The sequence below is a fragment of the Hyaena hyaena genome, unplaced genomic scaffold, assembly GCF_003009895.1.
Source record: "Hyaena hyaena isolate Hyena2069 unplaced genomic scaffold, ASM300989v1 scaffold_192, whole genome shotgun sequence".
Classification (NCBI taxonomy): Eukaryota; Metazoa; Chordata; class Mammalia; order Carnivora; family Hyaenidae; genus Hyaena; species Hyaena hyaena.
Window position 1 is genome coordinate 2,641,862 of NW_024080825.1, and position 25,592 is coordinate 2,667,453.

Consider the following 25,592-nt stretch of genomic DNA (forward strand, 5'->3'; position numbering starts at 1 on the left):
CAACATTCTCCAAATGTTTGTTGAATAAATAAGTGAATAAATGAGTGGCTCAGTTGGTTAAGTGTCACAATTTGTGAGTTCAAGCCCCGCGTCGCGCTCTGAGCTGAGAGTTTAGAACCTGGAGCCTGCTTCAGATTCTGTCTTCCTTTCTCTCTGCTCCTTCTCCTGCTCGTGCTCTGTCTTTGTCTCTCAAAAATAAATAAATGTTAAATAAAATAAATAAGTGAATAAATGAATGAGTGAAGGGACTTGCCTAAGGTCACCCTCAGTGGAAGCTATGCCTGAAGCCCAGAGGCATCCAGCCTAGCTCACAGTGAGATGGCCACCTTCCACCTCCCCCTCACTCACCGGCCTCAGCACTCGGCACACCTCCTGGAGGATCCGCTCCTGGCTCTGCACGGAGCACAGGACTAGGGTGCAGACCACCACATCCACGGAGCCATCGGCCACCTGCTGCATGTTCTCTCCCGTAGCCACCACGAAGCACTCGAACTGCAGGTGTCGGTTCTCAGCGACGCTCTTGATCAAGAACTTCTCAAAGTTGGGGTTGGGGTCGATACAAGTCACCCTGCATCCAGCCGGGTAGAACTTGAAGTTGGCCCCGGTGCCGCAGCCCACTTCCAGCAGAGAGAGCTTCCTGGAGGGACCCACAAACTCCGGCAGATTGCTGAAAAGCTCGTGCTTCTTGCTCACCATCTGTTCGTTGTACATCATGGTGAACCCTTCGCAAGAAGTAGGGGAACCACATTTTGCATATCTGGCTCCACAAGCCCAGAAAGTTCAGCAGGTACATGGGAAGTGACTGTACCAGGATGCAATAGCCTGAGAGAGAAGGTGGGTGAGGACTTCCGGCGTGCAGGAAAGACAGCATGGACCTGGGGATGGAGGACAGGAGCAGGGTGGGGGGTGGTGGCACACCACAGGTAACGTAAGACCCTGCAGACACCCCAAGTAGCACACAGTCATCAAATGAGGGCCAAATCCAGAGAGGTGGTGTCTCAAGTCCTAGTCTTCTGGGGCTCTCACCAGTAGAGAGGAGAGGAATCTCCAAGAGCATGGCAACGACCATCTCACAATAACGTCAACATCGGCAACAACTTGCATATACCGAGTCTTTAAGTACATTTTCTAACATTCTCTTTATGACTTAAAAGAACCCATGAGACAGGCACTATTAACTTCCCATTGTATAAAAGAAGTAGTTGAGTCCCACAGAGGTGAACTACAAGGTTGTGCAGCTGGGAAACGACAATCAAAGCAAAACCAGAGGGCCGTGCGGGTGTTGTGTGGCTTCTACTAAGACTGCTGATCTCTTTTAGGGGGAGTTAACTGGCATTCTTACGGAGACTAGAGAATGTACATGCATAAGGTGATCAAGTGTAGAGAACTTGGTCAGAGCAACCTCACAAAACGTTTTTATCATCCCTGAGAAATAGCCATTCTCAACGTCTGCAGAAACTTCTCAGTCTGAATGTCCATCTATATCCTTGGCCATTCTTAGCTCCTTCCTGCCATACAGGAATGTGCTAGGCTGGTCCTTTCCGGACTCTTAAAGCCAAAACTGCCACCCCCTCATCTTTAACATCTCTCCTTATGGCCTTTCTCCCTTCCCCCCACCAACCTGCATCTCCAAGTCTCTTCATCCTATGGGAATCCTTTCCTTTAGCTCGCTTTCCATGCAAGCTAACTTCCCCTTACTTTCTCTTACAGTCAAACTGTCCGAGAAATTGTAGTGGGCACCCACTGATTCCACTTCCGCTCCCCGTTCAAACTGCAGCCCACTGACATCTGGCATCTGCCCCCACAACCCCAGTGGAGGGCATGCAGATTCATGCAAAGGCAGTCAGAGGGAGAGGAGAACGAGACGGTGGCAGTATTAAGAAGTGGTGACCAAGGAACAGAATGCTCTATCTGAGGAGGTGAGAGAGGCTAGTGTCCTGGTGGAGACAAGATCTGTCCTCAAAGCCTGGAGGGAGGAAGAACAAGGTAGGTGGGGAGGGAGGTTTGGGTGGAGGAGGGGAAGGGAAGGCTTTTTTTTTTTTTTTTTTTTTTTACCAGACAGCCTGATTTTCTCAGTGAAGAATGCTATGTTACTTTGTTGAAGATATGGGGGGAGGGGGAGGGGGGAGGACAGGAAGAGAGTTGAGAAGCTTTGCCACAGCAACCAGGAGGACCGGAAAGCCTTGTTGACCATAAGCAGAGAAAGGGACCCAATAGCAAGGAGGATATGGCTGAGCCTGGGGACTGTGAGTTGGTGGTGACACCGCATCTTGAGGGTATGGTCTTCAAGGATGCTCTGCAGTTTGGAACTCAAGGAGAGTTCAGTGTTTAGGCTGAGTGGGGCTGAGCCGGGCTGGGGGTACAGGTGGAGGAGACTGGAGAGTCAGGCCTCAGAGACTGAGGGGTCTGAGAGGTCCAGCCTGGACAGAAAGTCTCCAAGAGGGTAGTGGGTGGGGAGAAAACAGAATAATGGGGTTCAGGCCTGGGGATGCTGGTACAGCTGAAGAAGCCAGCTGCTGAGTGAGATAGTTATGATTGGTGCTGTAGCGTGAGAGCAGACACTCCAGGGATGGAGGGGTTTGGGGTCTAGAGCGTGGCCATGGACAGAGACAAGAGGAAAAGGTTGGATGTGAACATCGCTGGAATCGAGGAGTTAAGGGATGGTCTGGCTGAGATGCTGGGTGGGCTATATGCCTGGAGAGTGGGGGTGCCAGGCTGGAGAGGAGCCCCGGGAGCTACGTGGCAGGGTCCCTGGTGGGTGTGAGGGAGCAGCCAGGAGGTCAGGAGCTGACTGTGGGGCCAGCAGGGACGAGCCACAGTTTTTTGGCTTTTAAAAATACTGCAGGGATCTGTGCAACCAGTTTATAAAGGCAAAAACTCAATCAGCATAGAAAGGATTTTTTTCAGCAAATAGCACCCTTTGAAAGTATGTAACTTAGTCCACCTAATCTCTTCCCACTAATGTTGCCCGTTTCTCGCTGATGGAAACCAAGGGCAGCAGAGACCATGTGTGTGCACCTTGGTGAGAGCATCTGTAGGATAAATTCCTGGCGGTGGGTGTACTTGGTCAAGGACAAGTGTACTCATTTTATTTGTTTTGTTGATTGAGGGGAGGGCAAAGGACTTTAACTTTGAGAGCTCTGCCAACTCACCTCCAAGCGGTGATCCCATGAACACGAGACAAAGCCCACACGTTTGCCGTCACCATTACCAAGCTTTGTAGTCTGACAATCTGATGGGGCATATGGCTTTCCGTATGTGATCCTTATTGCATTTCTTTAATTTGAGTGAGGTTGAGCATTTTGTTTTTCATGTCTGCTGTTTGGTTTTCTTTCTTTTTCTTTTTTTGTGGGTAATCTAGTGGTTCAACTGCCAGAGTTCAGATCCTGGATTTTTCACGTCTTAGCTGTGTGACCTTGAGCCATTTTCTTAAACTCATTGCGCCTCTGTCCCCTCTCTTAAAATGGGGACGATGACGCTGGGATGAGAAGCTGTTGTGAGAACTTCACGGGTGAACAGATGCCATGTGCTTAGGACAGCGCCAGGCACCTGTAGAGTAAGTATTCTGTGCACTGCCAGCTCATATTATCTGTGTCTGTTACCCGCGCTTTCCTGCTGGGTTGCCTTTTTCTTTTTCTTTTCTTTTCTTTTTTTTTTTTTTTGACAGCATCACATATTCAGGGAAGTAGCCTGTTGGTTGTCATTTATGTTGCTTTGTTGCCTTTCACTATTTAACTTAAAAAAAAAAAAAGTATTACGTTCAGTGCAGAAATGCTTCATGGTTTTTTTGTTTTTTTTTTGCTATGATTGCAAACATTTGCATTCCAAGCTAATGACAACCAATCATGCTTTTTTTCTTTGTTAGGAACAAGAGGCTGTGTTTTCAGGGGATGGACGGTGAGGAATGGCTCTGAAAGTGCAGGGAGGAGGCAAAAGAGTGTCCCATCGCCTCTACGGAGAGGAGAGGAGCAGCCCATTCCTCCCGGGGCTGGGGGGGTGCTGCAGGACCACAGTGTCCCCCGCGGGTTTAGTACAGCCAAGCCATTGTTGGTTCCTGGCTGGGAGCTGGGGGGGGGGGTAGGGAGGCGCAGTGGGAAGCCAGGTAGGGAGTGAGGGGCCACTGAGCCTGTGCTTGGTGGGTGTGCGTGTGTCACACGACACTACAGAGATGGGGTGAGCCTTCTGCGCAGGAAAGAGACGACTAGGAGAGGCTTCAGGCTTCGGGGATTATCTTGTCTTAAGATTCTGCCCCAAATGTCCTAAGGGGGGGGTCTCTGTGACGCCGGCAGAGGCATGGGCTGCACTGGAAGAAGGCATTCAGGTGGCCCTCTGTGCTGTGCACTCACGCAGGCAGGAATGCGCTCCCCAGCCTCTCCGTGTGGACGGCTCCTCAGGAGGCCCTCCAGAGGGTGTTTATGTGTGCAGCCGGCCTGGCATGGAGTGGGCTTGCGGTGCCTGCCAGCCTCGAGAGGCAGAGGCGGGAGGAGCCTGGGGTGCAGGGCTGGGGCTGCTGGGAATATTTCAAGGAGGGGATGCTGAGGTTGAGGGGGTGGAGACTAGTCAAGGGGAGGCTGAGGCCAGACCTGGCAAGCCTCCTTTGAACGTCCTCCCAGCTCCCTCTCACCGTGGAACCCTGGGATTTCTTCTCTGGTGAAGAAACTAGGCCCAGGGAGGGGCAGTGACTTGTCCGGGGTCACACGGCAGGTCACCAGCAGTGTTCTGCCCAAGATCGCTCGGGCCAGGCTCTAGGGGAGAAGTGCAAGGGTGGGTGGGGGGCAGGTCCTGTGGGGGCTGCGGGTGGGAGGGGGCAGGAGGGGCTGCAGAACATGGGTGGAGTTGTGAGGTTTAAGGGGTAGGGGGTTGAGGTAGGAGGGAGTGGGGAAAAGAGTTGAGAAGGAGCCCTGAGGGGTAAGGAAGTTGGAGAGTGTGTGTGTGTGTGTGTGTGTGTGTGTGTGTGTGTAAATTAAACAGTTGGTTGCTTTAGCCGGCTTGGGGGTGGGGGCTGGGGAGGAGTGGGGTCCCCATGACTGCAAATATCACCAGGCCAGGAAATCCGTGTGTTCTCCAAACTACAACTGACAATTTCCAGGTTACATCTCTCTCTCCCGTGCAGAGACACACGCACACCCCACAGCAGAGACCACTGGCAGTCTCCATGGGCATCCCTCTGCCTCTGGCCTGAGCTGTCCCAACACCAATAGGGAGCGGAGGGAGGGCTGGGGGTGGGTGCCTCCATGGAGAACACTCTGTAGGTAGGAGTTGCTGTGAGATCAGCTTCACTGGAAATCCTTCTTATCTCCCTGAAATGAAAACCAGGAAGGACATTCCATCCCCACCCACCTCCACCCAGGATGTCCCCAAGGGCTCGGCCTGAGTGGACAAGCTGGCCTGCTCACTAGGGGGCTGGAGACCTGTCAGCTGTCTCTTCCAGAGGCTCCTTAGGTGGTGCCTCTCGTTGAACCGCTTCTGGGGAGAACGGGGTGGGGGGTGTGGGCGACGCCGTGTGGAGAGTGCTAGGCCAGCCTGGCTGGCGGCTCCCAGAAAGGAACCCTCTGAAGCTGTCTCGGTCCAGTGCCCCCTGTCCCAGCGCCATGCTTCTCCCCATCTCGGATTGGGTTTGAATCTACTGGGTCTTGTTTGGTGGGCGACACGATAAGAGCTGGGGACCTTTAAACAGGCAAACGGTGGCAGTGGAAGATGGGGAGGAGTGTGTGCGTGCAAACCCAAGAGTGCTCAGAGCTGCCTACACAAGTGTGCAGCCGTGCATCCACAGACACCGCACTACACACCGAAGACAGACTTCAACCTGCACAAGACCGTTCACAGACACATACGCACGTCTCAGGTGAGCACACAGAGAAGCCCAGTGGTCTGCAGGCGTGTACACACGGAAGTGTACAGATATCCACAAAGTGTCCCAACTACCCGCAGGTGTCCCTTTCCTCTACACAAGGTGTCCCTTGTCCAGGGGCAAATACATTAAGGGGATAGGAATGTGACTTAGGGGTGGGGGGGAAGCACGGCCCCAAGGCGACCATTCCACAGCGTCTCTGGGCTTTGGATGCCCATTGGAGTGAAGAGAGGGACCAAAGAGGGGTCGTGCCCACTTGGCCTAGTTTCTATAAGGAAATCAGGTGGAATGGCCAGGGAAACTAGCTAGGCCAGGCCACCTTGGGGTCAGATTACTCAAGAACTGAGCTGATCTCTCAAGGAGGAACTTGACTTGGGGGCTGGGGGCTGTCAGGGAATGCCTTTCTGGAATGCCTGGGGAAGGGAGCTGGGGGCTGACTCCTAGACTAGAACTTTTTGTTCACCCCTTCCCCCAGTCTTTTCCGGCTTGATCTCTCTGCTCTGGCCTCAGGAATCTTGCCAAGCCTCCTCCCGGAACACTGAACCTGTTTCAGATCCGCTCAGCTGGCTGTCTCCCACCACTCAGCCCGCATCCGGGGCGCTGGGGGTCTACGGCCCTGCTCCCCTACTTGGGACCTTTCAGCTTGGACCCAAAAGCACGGCCTGGGGCCTGGGCTCGGGGAGCGGAAGTGTGGCCGGGGAGGGGCCTTGCAGCAGCCAAGGGTGGCCGGCGGCCAGCCCCGCCCCTACCTGTGTAAGCCGATCCGCCGGAGCCTAGCGGATAAAAGCCACCGGGCCTCGGGAGGTCAGCGAGTTCGGCTCCCTCGAGCCCGCCACTAGGTCCAGCCCGGTCCAGCCAGCATGTCCATCCACTTAAGCTCCCAGGTCTTCAGCTCGCGCTCCGCCGCCTTCCCGGGTCCCGGCGCCCAGGTGCGCCTGAGCTCCCTGCTCCCAGGCAGCGGCGGCTTCAGCAGCCGCAGCCTCTACGGCCTGGGCGCCACGCGGCCGCGGGCGTCCGTGCGCTCCAGCCACTGGGGCCCGGTGGGCGCCGGCATCCGCGAGGTCACCATCAACCAGAGCCTGCTGACCCCGCTGCGGATGGACATCGACCCCTCCATCCAGCAGGTGCGCAAGGAGGAGCGAGAGCAGATCAAGACCCTCAACAACAAGTTCGCCTCCTTCATCGACAAGGTGAGCGGCCGTACTGTGCCCCAAGCCACGCTCGGGGCCACAACAGTCGCCCCAGAGCCAGGCGCCGCCGGCAGGCCTGGTGCGTTCTCTTTCCGCCAATATCAGGAACTTTTCTCCTTCTCGTGAGCCCTGTGGCTATTTCCGCCCCTCAGTCTCCAAGCCTCCTCTTCCAGACAGCTGCCCAAATCGCCCTGCCTTTTCTTCCCAGGATGTGGGCTTGAGTCTGTCAGGCAGCCCCAGCTGGCCGCTCGCGCGGTGTCTGTGAGTTGGCTGTGGTTCTTGGCCGATTCAGGCTGGGAGCTCCAGAGACCAGGGCCAGGAGTTTCTCTGGGAGGGGGCTGTGTGGAGTAAGAGATGGGGGTCGGGGGTGACACACCCCTTCCCAGTTCAGGAGATCCCCCCTCCTCCTCCTGCTCATGCTGGGGCAGATGCTGAGAATCAAGGGCTAGAAGGAGGGAGGGAGGCTCCCTGCCTCACCTGCCCACCTAACTGGTCCTCCGGTCTCCCTTTGGTAGTGGGAGCCAGTGCCTTGGAGATAGCCACCCCCCCGGGAGGGGGAGGGGACACTGAGAGGCCCAGGGGAAGGGCCATTTGGAAGGGTTTTTTCCTGGATGTTTGGGTCCCACAGGGGTGGGGGAGGGAGTGGGGGCGAGAGAGTGAGAGTTGGGAAGGGGAGGAGCAGACTTGTCGGGAGGTCTAGGAGGGGAGCGAAGGGGAGCAGAGTGGAGCTGGATCAGGAGCTAAGGGCTAGCCCAGCTAGGCCCCTCTGGCCAGGGCCTCCTCCCTCCCGGGGTACAGACCTCCCCGGCTTTGATGTAGCTGTCTCTTTTCCCCGCCCCGTGCCCTCCCCTTCACCATTCACACTGTGTACATCCTTGAGGTTCTCTTGAAGCCTCTCCCAGGCCCAGGGTCCTCCCCTGCTGTTGAGCCGCTCTACCTTACTGTCTGCAGCCCCCCCCCCCCCCCCCCCCCCCCCCCGGTCCTGCTGCTCCTAGTTGCTAGTTTGAGGCCCCAGGCTGAGCATCTAGTAGGTGCTCATTTTACATCGACTTGATTGTAGCATCCTGTCCTGAGACCTCGGAGGAAAGGGCAGGCGGAGAGAGGATCCTGAGGGAGGAGGATCAGACAGGGAAGGGGCAGCCCTTTGGAGAGGGAGGCGGAGAAGGTCCTCTGCAGTGTGGTGGGGGACATAGGTGGGAGGGGACACATTGGGGACCGGATGGACCTGACCCCTGGGTCATGCTCTAAGACACTTAAGACTGAGAGACCTGGAGGAGGGGACCAATGGCTTAGGGGAGGTTGGGAGCATGGGCTGTGCTGGGTGGGTGGAGACCCTCCCAAGCCCAGTGTGGGTGACATAGCCTGCCCCTCGTGAGTTTCCCCCTCTTTCCCCCTCAGGTGCGGTTTCTAGAGCAGCAGAACAAGCTGCTGGAGACCAAGTGGACCCTGCTGCAGGAGCAGAGGTCGGCCAAGAGCAGCAGCCTCCCCAGCCTCTTCGAGGCCCACATTGCTGGCCTGCGGCGGCAGCTGGACGGGCTGCAGCTGGAAGGGGGCCGCCTGGAGGTGGAGCTGCGGAACATGCAGGACGTCGTGGAGGACTTCAAGAACAAGTACTGGCCCCAGCGCGCTGTGCCCTGGGGCGTCCGCACCCCGCGCCCCGCACCCCTCCTGGCTGATTCTCGGCGAGCCCCTTCTGGGCTTAGCGGTCAAGGGTGTAGCTGCTCAGTGCAGCAACCCCTGAAGGGAAGGCCTTGACCAACACACTCCCTGTCTCTCCTTTCCTCTCTTTGTTCCTGGGGTGCTGCTTCCGAGTCTTCTCACCCGACTTCCTCCCAGGGAGATATCCCCGCTCAGCCCCGACCAGCGCTGTTCGCTTTGGGTGCCTGACTAAGGCCTCAGGACAGGGTAGGACTGAAGGTGTCCTGTGACAGATGTGCTTCAGAATGGGGAGGGCCCTTACAGATTATTCTAGAACCGCCCCTCTGTTTAGATGAGGAGTTAGAGACCAGAGAGATTCGAGGTCCTGATGGAGATCACCTTGCAGGACTTGAGAGTCGGGCCCCTGACTCCTGGGAGGGGACACAGAGCTGACGTGGGACTGAAAGAAGCAAGGAGAGGAGGGATTGCTGTGACCCACGGGAGGGTGGCAGAGGCTGAGGGGTGGCTCGGGTCAGTGCAGGAACAGACAGGAGGCTGGCATGCAGGGGCCTGGAAGATGGGGGGGGCGTTTAAGGACAAGCCTTTGAGGTGCCCACTGAATTCCCTTGTGCCACTGAAGAGAAACCGAAGCCAGAGGCTTGGGCCGAGCCCCACCCTAGCATACTGCCCAGTGGTGCTGGGAGCAGTGAGTGAGTTTTGTGCTCTGCCCTGGAGGTCCATGACTCAGCCGAGCCGTGACCGGAGGCAGAACAAACAAAAAGGCCTCTGTGGAGGGTGCCCACTCCCCTACTTCCCTAGAGCGACAGTCAACAGCAATAATCCCGCAGCAGGTGGAAGCAGGCAGGTGCAGAGCAGAGAAAGCCATGGGCAACCAGTGAGCCTCGGTTGTCATGTGTGCGCGTGCGCGTGCACTCACATACACCCTCACTCCAGAGCCTACGTGTAGAGCACTTGATTGTAGAGCCAGGCTGAGCTCAGGATTGGGGCCGAGGGAGGCCTGGGAAGGGCACAGGGAGGGGCAGCTGCCCAGTGAGGGCCTGTTTGTGTACCTTCTGGGCTCAGCAGCGTGGTGCTGAGGCAAGAGCGAACAGATGGCCTTCCGGATATTTCCACAACTATTCTATAGAACCCGAGGGAGTGGGGCGTTGGGCATCTGGGCACCCGGAGGAGCTCTGCCTGCTTCTGTCATAGTTGCCCTGCTGCCCTCCTGTAGTCCTTGGGCACTGCTGCGTTCCTGTTTCTGATGCTTTAAAAAAAAATTCCTACATACATGCTGGGTCAGGCCCAAGTGATCTCTTGCTCTGTGTCCTGAATTGCCAGTGTCCTCCTACAGGTGGGGCTGGATTCTTGGGAGAAGGAGGGATGGGGAGGGGGTGCCCTGTGGAAGCAGGGATGGAGCCAGACCGCCTGCTTGGGGTCTGGTTCTTCCCCAGAACTTGGCTGCACCCTCTTCCTGAGTTTGTAAGTTTCCTCTGTGTTGGGCTTCTTCTTTGCCTCCTGAAGGTGGGATTAGGTAGCCGTTAGGGCATGGGGCTAGAGCTAGACGGCCAGGGTTTAAGTCTGGGCTTTGCCACTTAACGTAGTGACTCGACAGATTATGTCCCACTCTGTTCCTCCTGCTGATCATGGTACCGTTGTTACGCGGTTGCTGTGGGGGGTAAGTGAGCTAATCCATGGTTAGCGCCTAGCAGCGCAGACCCCAGTTGAAGTAGTCCCTAAGCACGGCTCTTACTATTGCTTTCTCGCTCCTATGATGTGCAGCTTTCGTCCTATACTTCCTAAGAATTCCCTCCTCTCCCCGTTTTCATCCCGTGCCGGGATTCCTAGCCTCAGGAATAGCTATACGGGAAAGTCAGGGCCATTTGGTTGCACAGCTGACACCCATTTTCCCAGGCGTGTCATGAAGGAGGGGTGAAGTCAATGCGGGGCAGGGTTCCACACCTGGATAGGAGGGGGGACAGAGGCAAAGCTGCACCCACACCACGCACCCTCCGTCTCCTGCAGGTACGAAGATGAAATTAACCGTCGCACGGCTGCTGAGAATGAGTTCGTGGTGCTGAAAAAGGTGAGGGGGCAGACAGGCCAGGTGTGGGGGGCATTGTCTGAGAACATATGGGGGGGACCATGTGGCCCTCACACCTGAGCAGTCAGCCAGTAGGGACCTGTGGTACTACAAGAAGGGTGCGATGGGCTTGGAGAAGGAGAAGTCTGGAAGCCAGGCCCTCATACACGGCCTGTCTCCTGTGTCTGTGTGCATGTCTGGTGAGTTACTAGACTTGTTTTTGGCCTTGAGGAGTTAGAGTTAAGACCAAAAGATGCAGGTTAGTAAGGGAGACTTCAAGCCCAAGTAGGGAAGTGCTCTGTCACAGTCAGAACATTTCACGACGGACAAAGGTTGGCAAACGGCAGGGCTCAAGTATTTGCGGAAGGAATGTGATGGGCTGTCTGAGGCAGAGCCACCTCCCTGTCCCTGGAGAAGTGCAAGCCGAGGTTGGAGGGTCCTAGGAATATCTTAGAGGGGCTTGATTTCAGATTCCAATTCAGTCCACTCACTGGGCAACTCAGTGTTCATGGCCTATCCACATGAAGACAACCTGCCCCAGGGTGCATTTAGGAACTTTGGGGATGAATAAAAGCGGGCCTTACCCACTGGAGTTTGGGCACAGGAATGTGTGGCTCCCCAGGGTCACCTGGGCTTGCACTGTTATCTGTGGCTTACCTGTGTCACAGTTTCCTAAGCTGCATTTAGGCTGGAGAGCCTCCTTGTCTACAAGCCTTATCCTGCAGTCTGAAGGATTTTGTGCTCTCCTCTTTCATAAGACGTTGAGGCTCACAGAGTTGAAGTGATTTGTTCAAGGTCACATGGCTAGGAGGTGGGAGAGCCGGGGCTGTGTCCAGGCCACCAGCCAGGAACTGGTAGAGTGGCAGGTTTGGGGCTGCAGGCTGCTTTGGGCTACCAGTGCTGGGAAGGCAGGCACCAGTACGGTGCCTAGAATGATGCACAGAGATGATGTTCCTCGCGTAGCCTGGGAGGGCCCAGCAGGGGAATCTCCTATGGCCAGGTCGCACAGTCTGGAGAAATGGTATGTTTTTTGGTGGGGCCCTGGTGTTTGAGCCTGTGGGTTGGACAGTGCTGGTTGCTCCCATTCCGCTAAACGGTCTGCGTATGAAGCCGTGGCGTCTGTCTACCCCTTTTCGCCACCTCCCACGCCCCAGGACGTGGACACTGCCTACATGAACAAGGTGGAGTTGGAGACCAAGTTGGATGCCCTGAATGATGAGATCAGCTTCTTCAAGACCCTCTACGAGACGGTGAGAACCTGGGATGTGGGAGCCACGTCATGTCTTCTGTGTCCTAACCCAGGGGCTTACCGTCTGCCTCTGGGCTGTCTGGGTGTGTGTTGAGTGTGTGCGCACACACTTATCTTCTTCTTTATCTTTTCAGGATTCAGGAATCCATGGTGGGCAGACAGTTTAGGAGGGGCTGAGGGTAGCAGAGCAGGGTGGGGTCAGTTAGGATTGGCCTTCCTGAGACATGGGATCACTGTTAAGAGGGGTGTTGGGAGGGAGGGCTTGGAAGGAACCAGGAGGATGTCTAGGGATCCCGGGCTGTGACAGAGATCAGAGGTGGGCTGGGTGGGCTGGGCAGGCGGTCAGGAGAGACTGGAGTGCCTAGGGGTTTATGCCCAGAGGGACAGGATGGGTGGCCTCCTACCAACAGGCCACTCTGCCTGCCCCTGTGGTCTCTTTCACTCCTTCTTCCCCTGCCTTGGGCTTTCAGCGATTTTTCCGTTTGGGGATCTAGAACCTCTCCACTCCTATCAGTGGGAGTCTCTGGCCTTCAGCAGAAGATAGGATAGCCAGACATCTGGCAGGGCTGGTCTGGGACTTTATTATACATGAGATTAATTATAGACCAGTTCTCAACTCCTTTCAGTCTGGCTTTTGTGAACGTCCAGCCTCCATTAGCCCCTCAGTGAATTTCCACGTGTGTTAATGCAGGGGCTGGCTTCTTAAGGGTGTCCTACAGGTGTTCTGATCTCTGCTCAGGCCTTCATGCGTCTGTTGCATGTTATATATATGCGTGTCTCTGTATATATATGTGTGCACACATATATGTATATGTGGATTTAATTATTTTCCTCTCATTATGAAAGAAATACATGCTCATGGCCAAAAATCCAGAAAATCAAGTCAAGCACAAAACTGAAAACAGGTCATTTATCTGTGTTCTTATCATCTTGATATCTACCTTTTCAGACTTTTTCTGTGCCTGTACACACAGAGAGATTTAGAAATATATATTTAATAGAAATAGGAGCATATTTTTTTTTCATGTAATGGTGTATCATGGCTATACATACAGCCATATCATCAATTTTTTTAATTTTAGTTTTTTAACGTTTATTTATTTTTGAGAGACAGCATGAGCAGGGAGGGGGAGGGAGGGAGACATGGAATCTGAAGCAGGCTCCAGGCTCTGAGCTGTCAGCACAGAGCCCAATGCTGGGGTTGAACTCATGAAACACGAGATCATGACCTAGGCTGAAGTTGGACGCTTAACTGACTGAGCCACCCAGGCGCCCCATCACATCATCAGCTTTGAAGGCTGGAGAGAGTTCCGTTATAGGGTGGGATATTTTGTTTCACCCGCCCCCTAGTGATCTGCTTCACAACTGAGCTCATGCCACACCAAAGCTCACAGAAGGAGCAATTACAGCTCATCACATTCTGTCACTTCTTTATCTGCTGGAATCCCATCAGACTCTTACTGAGAAGTTACTAATGGGCTCCCTTGGCTGCCAGAGGTGGGCGGGCTATTTAGCAGGTGCTGGGTCTGTGCCTTCTCGCCTCCTGGTGACTCGCACCCACTCTGACCTCTTCTCCCTTTGCCTTCCCCTAGTGTGAGGGGCGGGGTCCCGGGATGGATGCCGGAACAGGGATGGGTCCTGCCCCAAGTCCTGACATCCCATCTGGTCCCCGCAGGAGTTGGCGGAGCTGCAGTCCCAGATCTCGGACACGTCCGTGGTGCTGTCCATGGACAACAGCCGCTCCCTGGACCTGGATGGCATCATCGCCGAGGTCAAGGCCCAGTACGAGGACATCGCCAGCCGCAGCCGGGCTGAGGCCGAGTCCTGGTACCAGACCAAGGTGTGAGGCTGCTGAGGGTCCTCTTTTCTTCCTGGCAGGGTCCTCGGTGGCAGCTTCCCTTACTCCTCGCCTGTCTCAAGCCTCTAGGGTGTGGGTCCCAGTGTCCTGGCAGGCACCAGTGGTTAAGTCTATGGTATTCGCCAGTGCCCTGGGAAGAAGAAGATGTGAAGGCCAGGTCCCTCCCCAGGAAGAGATCCCAACCAAATGGGGGGCCAGGGTAGAGGAACCTGAAGCACAGAGAGGTCAAGTAATTTGCCTAACCCCACATAGCTAGTAGATGGAAGGGTAGGGACTAGATCCTGGGTCCTAGGTCTCCAGACCAGAGAGGTTTGATCAGTACACATGCGGTATGGAGACAGGGTGGCTGACTATGCAGGTGCTGAGGGAGTGTGGGGGTACACCAGTGTTCTGGGGTAGGGAGCCTGAGGCAGCATTTAAAGCAGCTGAGGGATGTCTCTGGCGAGATAGGGAGTCATCCACGGGACATGGGCGAGAGCACAGGATTGCCAACAAGGTGACCTGGGTTCAGACTTGCTGTATGATCCTGGGGCAGTGGCTTCCATTCTCCAGGACTCATTCTTCCCATCTGCAGAATGGGTGCTGCTGATGTTTTTAATAAGTGTGTTTTTAATAGGGGTTTGTTTAACAGGTGAGGATCTCAGACATCAAGTGATTCTCCAGCTCGTGGGATACGATGGGATGGGTGGAGCCCCAGGATCAATGGGGTTGGGCCCCAGGGAGCCAACTTTGCCCTTCCTATCCCGAAAGGGAGGGAAGCAAACCCCTGTACACCCCACTGCCTGATAAGCTCGCTTGCTGGCAGGGTGTGAAGATTGCTGGGGGTCAGAGCGTGGCTTCTTGGGAGGTCTCATCACTCAGAACCTTGGGCCTTCGTTGGATGGGACAAGGGAGAAGTCCCCTGTAATCTCTGACCAACTTCCCACCATGTGTCTTTGTGCGGCCCTGCAGTTTGAGACCCTCCAGGCCCAGGCTGGGAAGCATAGGGATGACCTCCGGAATACTCGGAACGAGATTGCAGAGATGAACCGTGCCATCCAGAGGCTGCAGGCTGAGATCGACAGCATCAAGAACCAGGTGGGAACAAGCCCTCTTCCCTGCTCCTCCCTGTTTCTTGGGGTACGTGAAGGGCGGCCATCTGAGAACAAGCTCTCCCACCCCGAGGCTGGTGCAGCTCAAGTCTCGCGGGCCCCACGAGATCTCACAAGCCCACGTGAAATCTCCAGGACAGGACTTTCATGGCCAGTTCCTGGCTCCGACCAGAGGGAGGAGAGGAGTCCTAGCTGGACATAGAGCCTGTGGCGGGACACTCAGGCTGCCCAGCCCGAGAAAAGCCACCCTTCGTTACCAAGTTGGTACTGAGCACTCTCCTTGCGCCTCGCTCTGGGTGCAACGTGCCGTACCTGGGGGCTCGCAGTCTGCAGGGATTCGAGGGACAGAGTCCAGCAGACACCCTAGTGTGGTTCACAAGGTCCTGTCCCTCACTCCCTACCACTCACTGCCTCTCACTGTGCTCCAGCCACACTAGCCTGCTTCCTGCATCTTGCGTTTGCCAGACACGTTCATGCTTCAGGGCCTTTGCACTTGGTGTTCCCTCCTCTCGGAATGTGGCTCTCCCAGCTCAGCACACGGCCACCCCTTCGTCATCCCTGGGGTTTTGGACACAAGTCCCCTTTACAGAGGTGGCTTCCTCAATAGCCAGCCACTCTGTCAGCAGTGTTTTGGAAGCTCCCCGAAACATCTATCACTCTCTGGTTTTCTGTCTTATTCATTAAGTGGTTGACTGTCTCCCACCCCCACTGAAATATAAATAATGCGCCCATGCCGGGGCACAGGCTTCTGAGACAGGCTGAAGGGAGGGTGTGCTGTGTAGCTAGCAGGGGGTAGGTGTTGAGGAGGGGGTGGGGCAGCTCTCCCCCAAGGTGTGGGGACAGACAGGGCATCGAAGCCCTCGGCGGGTGTCCTCAGTGGGGAGGCAGGGCATGTAACTGGTGCTACAGCTCCAATGAGCTCATTTCCAGATTGAGCTGGGGGGACGGGAGGTGGGGGTGATTTACCCAGAAAGGCCGGCCCCTTGGAGCCCTGCAGGCCACTTGACCCGAGGGTGAGGGCGGAGGCGGGCTCCTGGCACAGATGCAGGACTGTGCACCGCTGGCAAAGCCAGCCAGCTTCCCGGCCAGGAGGGGAGGCACAACATGACGTGTGCCGGCTTCCCAAGTCCTGTAGCTTCTCCCACGTCTGGTTCTGCTCTTGTACAACACGGCAGAGCCGGGCCCCGGCGTTGGGGTGACCACCATCGAGGGGCCCAGAGGCAGCCAGGTGGCCCTGGCCAAGGGGGCACTGGTGGGATAGGGAAGGGCACTGACGGGTGGCTAGGAGAGGGCCTCCTGAGAGGATCCAGGATCATCGGGAAGGCTGGCCGGGGGGGCAGGGCTCACTGGAGACAAGGGAGGGTCTGAGGACAGAGAGTGGCCGGTGAGGAGGCAGGGGGAGTGCTGGGCTGCTGGGGAGGGAGGAAGCGGCGTCTCTGGTCCATCATGAATCCAACCAACCTGGCCCAAACCAGGGGGGCTGTTGATCAGACATTTTGGGTCTGGGGGTTCTAAGTAGTGTCCCTTTGCTCCAAATCCCCCTGACCTGGACCTGTTTTGAAGACGGGTTTTGTTCTGGCCAGCTGCCTGAATCCTGGGGACTCAACGAAGATCCCGTGGCTCTGGATCTCCTCCGGCTGGGGAATGGAGGGACGGGCATGTGTGAATCCTAATAGCATTTATTAATTATAGTGATTATAGTAAGTGGTAACAAGTGTTGTCAAGAACGTGGAGGGAAGGGTACCCTGGGCACTGTTGGTGGGAATGTACATTAGCACAGCCACTGTGGAAAACAGTATGGAAGTTCCCCCCAAAACTAAAAATAGAACCACCATACAATTCAGCAATTCAATTTCTGGGTATATATCCAAAGGACATAAAATAACCGTCTCAAAGAGACACCTGCACCCCTATCTTCATTGCAGCATTTTTTACAATAGCCAAGACATGCAACCAACCTAAATTGTCCATTAATGGATGAATTAATAAAGGAAGTGTGATATTATATATATTATATTACATGTTATATAATACATTATTATATTATAATACACACCACACATTACATATTATGTTACATATATAATAATATACATAACATACATAATATGTTACGTATTATATTTTATATTATATTATATTATTCAGCCACAAAAGAGACTATTACTCAGCCATGAAAAAGAAAAAAATCCTGCCATTTGCGACAACACAAACCTTGAGGGCGTTATGCTGAGCGAAAGATGTCAGAGAAAGACAAATACTGTATCATCTCACTTATAGGTGGAATCTAAAAAAACAGAACTAGAAACAGAGAACAGATTGGTGGTTGACAAAAAATAATAATGATTACAATAGCATTTATTAAGCACTTACTGTATGCTAGACCTTGTGCCAGGGACTTGTGTGTAGTACCTCATTTAATCCCTGCAGTCTCCCGGTGAGGTAGACACCGGGGTTACTGCTGTTTTAGAAGAGAGGAGACTTTGGCCTTGAAGGGTTGATGTGTCCAAGATCATGTGGTTCCTAAGTGGTAGAGCTGGAACTGGAGCCGAGGCATTGGGTGTCAGTCTATGCTTTTAATCCTTGGGGTTCCCGGTGCTGGAGGAGTAGGATGGTGCCAATAAAACCACTGAGCCAGTTGCCCCGGCGCTTGCTGCCGACTGGGGAGGCAGGAAGGCAGTGACTGGTGAAGCCTCGCCCCCAGCTCACAGCTGTGCTATTGCTTAAAGTGTGCCAAGTTGGAGGCTGCCATTGCAGAGGCCGAAGAACACGGGGAGCTGACTCTCAAGGATGCACGGGCCAAGCTGGACGAGGTGGAGGCCGCCCTGCACCAGGCCAAGCAGGACATGGCGCGGCAGCTGCGCGAGTACCAAGAGCTCATGAACGTCAAGATGGCCCTGGACATCGAGATCGCCACCTACCGCAAGCTGCTGGAGGGCGAGGAGAGCCGGTGAGGTCACAGAAGCCAGGAAGGGGATCCTTCTGGGGCTCAGTCGGGACTGGGGCTTGCCATTCATCCATCCACAGGCATTTCCTGTGTACTCTTTTCTGCAAGGCACGGGGGTGAGGGACAGGAAATGCAGGGAGAGAATAGCTGATGCTTGCTTCTTTGCCCTTGATAAGATGACCTTGTGGTAGGAAAAACCACGTGAAGTAAAGCTGAATGAGAAAGCTGGAGTAATAACAGCCCCTTCATATGTGTGGCCAGGGTCATCTTTTTTTTTTTTTTACATTTTTTAACATTTATTCATTTTTGAGAGACAGAGTGAGAGTGGGGGAGGGGCAGAGAAGAGAGGGAGACACAGAATGTGAAACAGACTCCAGGCTCTGGGCTGTCAGCACAGAGCCAGATGTGGGGCTCGAACCCGTGAGCAGTGAGATCATGACCTGAGCCGAAGTCGGTCGCTTAACCGACTGAGCCACCCAGGCGCCCCCAGGGTTGTCTTATTTGATCCTCATAACACATTGAGGTAAGTGGGGCGGGCATGGTTTCTAGTTTACAGAGGGGACACTGTGGTTTCGTTTTATGAATTAAAAGGGCAAGTCAGGTGTGCAGTCATGCTCTGCCGATTCCTGGTCCAAGCATCTTCTACAATGCCAGGCTGCTTCTCGCTGCATAACTGAGTGCTAAGTCGTAGGATGTTGACTGAATGTGGCGAGGTCCCAGAGATATTTGCATTCCTGCTGCCAGAGACCAGGGTGGGCTGGGTCAGTGTTATAGGAATTCTTTGTGAAAGACTTGGAACCTATGTCTGTGATGTTGGGCCTTCATTCTTGCCCTGATGGGTTGGTTGATTCATTCAGTCAATTTGCAAGGCTTTAGAGTTGTGCCTCTGGTGAAGGTTAGGGCTTGGAGAGGGTGAGAGGGAACAGCGTGGGCCCCGGCTTGGAAGTAGGACTCACCATGGTTTGCCTTAGTGGAACCCAGCACGGAGATAGGTAATTCGTAAGATAGGCTTCTGGGGAGCCTGGGTGGCTCGGTCGGTTAAGTGTCCAACTTTGGCTCAGGTCATGATCTCACTGCTTATGGCTTTGAGCCCCGCGTCGGACTCTGTGCTGACAGCTCAGAGCCTGAGCCTGCTTCGGATTCTGTGTCTCCCTCTCTCTCTGCTCCTCCCCTGCTTGTGCGCTCTCTCACTCAAAAACAAAACAAAACAAAAAAGACACGCTTCTGCCCTTGGGGAGATTGTACGGAGGCCAAGGAGACCAAACATTTGCAAAGGAAGCACCTAGAGACAACTCACTTGCATTCATAAAAGGCTGAATTTACACAGAACTTTTTCTTTTGGGAGCATTATTCCTGAGGGGCCGGAGAGGCCAGAGGATGAATGAATGGAGAGGAAGGAATGGAGGAATGAGCGAGTGCTAGGGTAGAGTACCTGGCTGCAGGGAGGAGGGAGAGAAGAAACATGGTTATAGGATATGTGAGTCGAGGAAGGAGAAGAACACCAGTCTCTGCTATTACAGTTGACCCATCCCCTACCTGGGTTGGCACCCAGGCTTTGCGGGAAGAGGGATTGAACACAGAAGCCTCTGAGAAGAGAGAGCAGCTGATCTGGGGCACAGAGCCCCTCCAGAGGCCAACTATCCCAGCTGTGATGCTTATCTCTGCACCCATCTCCACCACAGGTCCAGGGACAGCACTCTCCTGGGAACACATACCCTGGGCCTCTTTTCCTCATAGAACCAGAGCTGGGGACCCTTAGAACGGGGCCTGATCTTCTTCTTCCCATGGGCAGCTGAGCAGGCTGAAGCTCAGGGATGGGGAGTGGCATGGCCAAGGTTACACAGAGAGTGGAAACATTCCCCCCTCCAAAGCCTAATCTCAGGGTCGGTTGCTACCATCGGGGCTTACATCCTGGTTCTCCAAGAGGAAACGGTCCTCTCTCCACTCTTAGGAGACATGGAGATGGACTCTTCGTGTTTTTATCCCTCACCCCCTGGACTCTTCCCAGGTGCAGACCTAGGATTTGTGATCTTAGGAACTCATACAAGTTGGGGTGCCTTCGTTTAAGAATACAGAGTTACAAATATCACATTGCCCCAAAACAGATAGTTGGGATGAGAAAAGAAAATCACACCCATCATTAGAGCCTTAGACATTCAGGTCTCTTCCTTCTGTGTCCTTGAGGCGTGGTGCCAGAAATCATTACATGGAATTGCTAGCCTAATTGCAACCCAGTTTCCCTCCCCTCCTACAACTAATAGCAATTACCAGCACTCGCAGGGGCCAGTTGAGCAAGGGGCCTGGAAGCTTCCTGGCATATCCATCTCTTGCCCTTGGCCCTTGCTCTGCCCCCTTCCTGGATTTGGGAATGATGAGGCCAGCTGGGCTCCCCTCACTCCTTCTAAGTAAAGTGAGGTCTCCCCTCCCCACTGCAGAGTAAACTCAACCCCAAGGCCAAGGGCTTGGTGACAGTGGAGCTGTGAGTCACAAAACAAACACATCCAGCTGTCTCCCATGGCTTTCCTATTTCCAGCAGAGGTGGCTTAAAGCCATCTTGACTACCTTCTGCTCCCTAGCTGCATTCATGAAATCTCCAATTCACTAATTATTTCAATACGTACTGAGTAATTACTACATGCCAGACTTCATGTGGGGGACCAGATACCCAAGCATCAGTAAGCTATGGCCCGCTTTGAAGACGTTATTATTTGGTCAGGGGAGGCAACTGTCTTCATAAATAATAACAGCTACCATTCACCGAATCCTGTGTGCTCAGGGCTTCAGGTGAATTCATGATGTTATTTAGCCCTCGCAAACAAGTCTGCGTGGCCGGGACTGAGTTAGGCCCGATTTATAGGTGAGGAAATGGAGGCTCTGAGACACTGCCCAAGGTCACGTCCCCTTCCTGCAACAAGGTGGAAGGAAGACTAATGTGTGGGGACAGGGAGGGAACACCAGTGCTGCCTGGTGCCTGGATGGAGGGGCCCAGGACGGCGTCCTTCAGCGGCTCTCACGGGTCTCTCTCCTCTGCCCCCAGGCTGGCCGGAGATGGAGCAGGAGCTGTGAACATCGGTAAGTCCTTGGCTGCGGCCCATTTCCTGTGCTGTCTGGACTAGACTGGGTCTACAGGATGGCACGTTGGCTTGAGGGCCTGGCCTTGTCTGGGACAGGAGCTTCTTTCCCTCACCAGCTTTTAGCAGGTGCCCTGAGGCTCCCAGCCAGTCAGGCTCAATGGCCCAGGGACATGGGGGACATCAGTGGTGCATTGTCCCAGGCCCCGAGGAGAGTGGTAGTGGCTGGGGAGGGGGGGTTGAGGTGAGGCAATGGGGAGGGGGAGGGACAGGTACAGCAGGAGGGGAGGGTGGAGTGAGGGGTGGGGCCTCAAGTGGGGGCCCCCATGCTGACCTGATGAGCCCTCCTCCCCTTTCTCACAGCTGTGGTGAATTCCACCGGCGGAGGTGGCAGCGGGCTGGCCAGGCTGGCCTTCGGAGGAACCATGGGTAGCAATGCCCTGACCTTCTCTAGCGGCGGGGTGCCCGGGGTCATCAAGTCCTATTCCACCAGGACCTCCACCACCACCCACAGGAGCGTCCGAAAATGAGCTCTGATGTGTGGAGACCTGTAGCACTGCCCCCCACGGTCCCAGGAAGACTCCCATCACTGGTCCCAAGAGGGCCAGGCCGTCTCAAAAGTGATGTCAGAATCGCTTCCAATAAAGCAGCCTTTCTGAAGCCTGGGTGAGACCCATCCTGGCTCCGGGATCCTGGCTTCATAAGCTGGTTGGGGAGCCGTGGGAAGGAAGAAGCTCTGGACAGGTTGGGGTCTGCTGTGAATACCGAGAAGCCACTTGTACAGGCTACTGGGAAAGCACCCTGGTGACGTGGTGGTGGTGCTCTGAGGGGCGTGGCTCTTTCTTAGCCCATGAGAGGCCTTGGCCTCTTCCCAGGGCGGGACTGAGTCCAGCCCCTCTCCTGAAGCCCAGAAACACCCCAGGGAAGGCCAGCTCTGCCCAGGAAGTAGGCACTGAAGCCTTCCCCTGCCCAGGGAGGGGAGGGCTGTTTGCATACCCCCACCCCCATGTCCTGTGCTGTGAGAAGGCCCCAGACTTTCAGTGGCCACGGGCCTGGGTTTCGGACGCACCAGCCAACTCCCGCCCTTGGCCCTTGCTGGTGTTGGGTCTGCCAGGCCCTCAGGCCCTGGAGGGGACTTCTGGGTCTGGGATTCTGTGAGGGTGAGGATGGCGGCAAGAGGAGATCTGTGTGTGTTTGGGAGGAGGAAGCTCAAGGAGTCCCAGAGTCTAGATCCCCTGGTGGGGGGAGGGGCATCTGTGTATTATCTGCTTGATAAGAGCATCTGTGTGTGTGTGTTGGGGGGGGGGGAGGGAGTCTGTGCATCTGTGTGAGTGTGGGGGTGTTTTTAGGGTCTATGGGGGCTATCTGTTCCTGATGGGCAACAGCACAAGGGATGGATGGTGGGGAGGGGGTAGTGGAGAGGTCTCTGGGTCTGGGACGCCTCAGGGGTGATGGTGGTGGCGTGTGTAGGGGGGACTATCAAGAGAGTGTTGGTTTCTAGGGGGAGGGGTGGTCTATATTCGATCCCATGGTCAGGAATTTTCATATATTGAGGTGGAGGTGGAACAGGGGAGTGGGGGAAGTGGACTTTCGGTGTCCCACCAGCCGTGAGTGATAAAGTTCCCTAGCATAGGTGTCAGGAGAGCCAGGCCCTGGCCCTCCTGGCTGAGTCTCCTCCTGGTTGCTCTCTCTCCCTTCCCTTCCAGCTCCTCCTTGCATTCAGTGTCTGGGTATTTGGGGCTGCCTGCAGGTCCCTCTGCAGCCTTCAGGCTGTGTGAATGTGGCCTTCGGGCAGGGGCAGGGCACTTCGGAGACAGCCCTCCTTCCCCTTGGGCTGCGAACTCTGAGGGGCCCAAACCGGGCTGGACATCCACAGGCGGAGGCATAGAAGGGAGCTTTTCTGAGCGCATGATATATATGGCCCATGAGCTTTATTGGAACCGTGGACACAAAGCAGAGGGAGAGGGAGCCCAGGCAGCCACCAAGAGATGTCCCCGTGGAGCCGCGGCCTCGGTCACCGCCAGGGTTTGGAAGGCAGGGGAGGCCCAGGAGATTAGAGGCGTGTCCACAGCCCACGGGACCTGGGGCCAGTCTGTCCCTTAGAAGCCACAGGTTTGTGCCAGGCCGGCTCCCAGAGCAGCCCGAGTCAGGATTGGCTTTCTGCCCACGGCTGGGAAGGCAGGCATTTTAGCCTCCTGGGGCTGGGGGAGGAGGAGGAGGAGGGAGGCAGCCAGCTGGGCGGGGAGGCCGGCCCTCTCCGGAAGAAATTCCGAAGAGCAAGGGCGAAGGAGAGGGAGAAGGTGGAGGAGACGCAAGAAGATAAGGCTGCAGTTTGGACAGGTCAGGCCCGCAGGTTCTCAAAGCCCTTCCGCTTCAAGCCCCGGGACTTGGGGTTGCTCCCGGACCCGCCGCAGAAGGCAGGGACGGCTGACTTCGAGAGCCATGCATTTACAAAGCGGGGGGCACTACGAGAACCGCACCAGGGAGCTGCTGCTGCACCTCTGGCCGCAGGGCGCGCACATTCCGGTGCTCACCGCCACGTTACCGCTGCAGGGGGCGCTGCACACGCTGCCGGTCACGGGCCGGGAGCCGGACACGCAGAGGTCCCCGCAGACCACCCCGCCCCGGGAGCTGCTGACGCCTGCGGGAGGAGAACAGGGCTTATTAGTCTCTGTGCGAGGTCGTTGCTGGCGGCCCCTGCCTACTGGCAGGGGCTCCCTACTCTTGTTCAGAGCGCCTCCGTTTCATTTCTATTTCTCCCTTCCCCCCCAACACCCTCACCCCTGGGCACTCCTTCCTGCACTCAGGCCTCAAGCATCCTTGAAAAACTGTTCTCCCAGGCCCTCCCTATAGGCGGAAAAAGCTATTTAATTCATAATCATTCACTGCCACACTCCCTCCTTCCTTTCAGGGTTGCAAACTATGGCCTGTGCTGGCCTCCTATGTTTGTAAATAAAGTTTTATTGGAAGCAAGCCATATGTACTCCTTAGGTATTGCTTATGGCTGTAGCTGCTTTCACATTACAGTGACAGAGTCCAGTAGTTGAGACAGAGTCTGGATGGCTCACAAGCCTTAATATCTGGCCCTTTAAGAAAAAGTTGGCCCAGAGGAACCCCGAACCCTCAGTTCAGAACCCACAGTGTAGATTACTTACAGACATTCACAGCACCAATGCCTTCACACAACCTTGTGGGGAGAGCAAAGAGACAAAAATTAGTTGGGGAGAGCAATGCTCACAACCCCTGACCTCCACATAAATTTGATGCAAATTAGATGCAAATGATAGGCAAATGGGCTCCTGGCTCAAAGCACAGTTCAGGGGAGATTGAAGAGGTATTCTCACAGGTGTGGTTCTCACCTCTGCTCCTCGCCCTCCAGCAGCCGCCTGTAGGTGGCGATCTCGATGTCCAGGCCCAGCTTGGAGTTCATCACCTCCTGGTACTCCTTGACCAGGCAGGCCATGTCCTGCTTGGCCTTCTGCAGGGCGGCCTCCAGCTCGGCCAGCTTGCAGCGGGCGTCGCTCAGGGCCGCCTCACCCTGCTGCTCTGACTGGGTCACTGCCGTCTCCAGCTTGGTGTTCTGGGGCCCAGGAGAGAACAGAGTGGGTTATGGTCCTGGGTCTCTCGGTCCATTTCCTGGGGATGTCCAGTCTCTCCCCTCCCCCAGATGGGAACACCCCAAGAACAGGTGTCTCCCCTTCATTAACCGAGTCCCCCTGAGGGACCACAACCAGGGACATTTGTCATGCAAGGAAGCTGGATCATGAATGGTGAGACCCATCTGGGGCACTCACTGCCTGTGTGGCCCTGGGGAGGCCCCAGGCGACCCATACCTGGCACTTGGCATTCTCGACCTCGGTGGTCAGCCTCTGGATCATGCGGTTCAGCTCGTTGATCTCCTCCTTGGTGCGGCGCAGGGTCTCCCCGTGCCGGATCACCGTGGCCTTCATCTCCTCGCACTGGGGGGAAGCAGAGATGCTCCTGAGGCTCAGGATGGAGTTTCCTCCCGTTCGGACCCCACAGATGGTTGGGAGGTTGTACAGAGCTCAGCCTGTGCAACCATACAGGGCAGCCCTGCCCAGACACTAGAACCTGAGAGTTGTGTGCCCTTCTGTTACCATCCCTAGGGCCAGAAGCCCCAGACAGAAGAGGCCTTGTTAATATATACCTGGCTTCCCTCCCACTGTCATGCCTAGAGGCAGGTGTCCTGTGCCCCTCACCTTGCTGCGGTACCAGGACTCGGCCTCAGCCCGGCTGCGGGTGGCGATGTCGTCGTACTGAGCCTTGATCTCAGCCACAATGCTGTCCATGTTGAGGTCCCGGCTGTTGTCCATCTTGACGATGACCGAGGTGTCGGAGATGTGGGCGTGGAGAACGCGGATCTCCTGCAGATGGTGGGAGACCTTGCTTACATCCCAGCCTCACACACCACAGTGTGGACCCAATCTTCTTGACCTTCAGCCCTTCCCTGGTCTCTGCCCCAGCTCCCACGACAGACTCGTGGAACGTAGCCTCCGGGCCACCCCAAATCCCCGGCCAACCCAGTGCCAAGCCAAAGCCTCCTCTTTCAGGCTGGCAGCTGCTTTCCACCTGGACCACGGCCCCTCACCTCCT

General features: G+C 55.4%; 3 protein-coding genes across 5 annotated transcripts in view; 1 reads left to right on the forward strand and 2 right to left on the reverse strand.

The window, feature by feature from the left end:
* Positions 1–218: 218 nt before the first annotated feature.
* On the reverse strand, positions 219–1,907 carry LOC120237904 (methyltransferase-like protein 7A). Of its 2 annotated transcripts, none has more exons than XM_039241398.1 (2): positions 1,622–1,907; positions 219–722 (listed from the first exon to the last, which is right to left on the reverse strand). In XM_039241398.1, the coding sequence occupies exons 1-2, from the start codon at positions 1,641–1,643 to the stop codon at positions 304–306; spliced, it is 441 nt and encodes a 146-aa protein (XP_039097329.1). In that variant the 5' UTR covers positions 1,644–1,907; the 3' UTR covers positions 219–303. The 2 variants fall into 2 exon arrangements, with proteins under 2 accessions (XP_039097329.1, XP_039097330.1); XM_039241399.1 differs by having other exon boundaries at positions 220–722; positions 1,361–1,905.
* A 1,471-nt stretch (positions 1,908–3,378) lies between these two features.
* KRT7 (keratin 7) lies at positions 3,379–21,643 on the forward strand. 2 transcript variants are annotated; one of them, XM_039241396.1, is made up of 11 exons: positions 3,379–3,556; positions 5,678–5,845; positions 6,362–7,041; positions 8,440–8,651; positions 10,705–10,765; positions 11,917–12,012; positions 13,687–13,851; positions 14,821–14,946; positions 17,690–17,910; positions 20,945–20,979; positions 21,342–21,508. In XM_039241396.1, exons 3-11 carry the CDS (start codon positions 6,712–6,714, stop codon positions 21,506–21,508), a joined length of 1,413 nt encoding a protein of 470 aa, XP_039097327.1. In that variant the 5' UTR covers positions 3,379–3,556; positions 5,678–5,845; positions 6,362–6,711. The 2 variants fall into 2 exon arrangements, with proteins under 2 accessions (XP_039097327.1, XP_039097328.1); XM_039241397.1 differs by lacking the exons at positions 3,379–3,556; positions 5,678–5,845 and having other exon boundaries at positions 6,712–7,041; positions 21,342–21,643.
* A 1,249-nt stretch (positions 21,644–22,892) lies between these two features.
* LOC120237880 (keratin, type II cuticular Hb1-like) overlaps positions 22,893–25,592 on the reverse strand; it is a 7,488-nt gene continuing 4,788 nt past the window's right edge. Inside the window, exons 4-8 of the mRNA XM_039241342.1 lie at positions 25,199–25,363; positions 24,812–24,937; positions 24,338–24,558; positions 24,134–24,165; positions 22,893–23,619 (exon numbers count right to left, since the gene is read on the reverse strand). Of these exons, the coding sequence (XP_039097273.1) occupies positions 23,444–23,619; positions 24,134–24,165; positions 24,338–24,558; positions 24,812–24,937; positions 25,199–25,363 (720 nt within the window). The 3' untranslated portion in view covers positions 22,893–23,443. The remainder of the gene's footprint in view (positions 23,620–24,133; positions 24,166–24,337; positions 24,559–24,811; positions 24,938–25,198; positions 25,364–25,592) is intronic.

Excerpts from the sequence above, each read along its gene's own strand:
- KRT7 (XM_039241396.1), top strand. The coding sequence starts at position 6,712 with ATGTCCATCCACTTAAGCTCCCAGGTCTTCAGCTCGCGCTCCGCCGCC. Across the intron at positions 13,852-14,820 it reads AGTCCTGGTACCAGACCAAG|TTTGAGACCCTCCAGGCCCA; the intron begins GTGTGAGGCTGC and ends GCGGCCCTGCAG. Across the intron at positions 17,911-20,944 it reads CTGGAGGGCGAGGAGAGCCG|GCTGGCCGGAGATGGAGCAG; the intron begins GTGAGGTCACAG and ends CTCTGCCCCCAG.
- LOC120237904 (XM_039241398.1), bottom strand. The coding sequence starts at position 1,643 with ATGAAGAGACTTGGAGATGCAG. Across the intron at positions 723-1,621 it reads GAAGAGACTTGGAGATGCAG|GGTTCACCATGATGTACAAC; the intron begins GTTGGTGGGGGG and ends CTTCTTGCGAAG.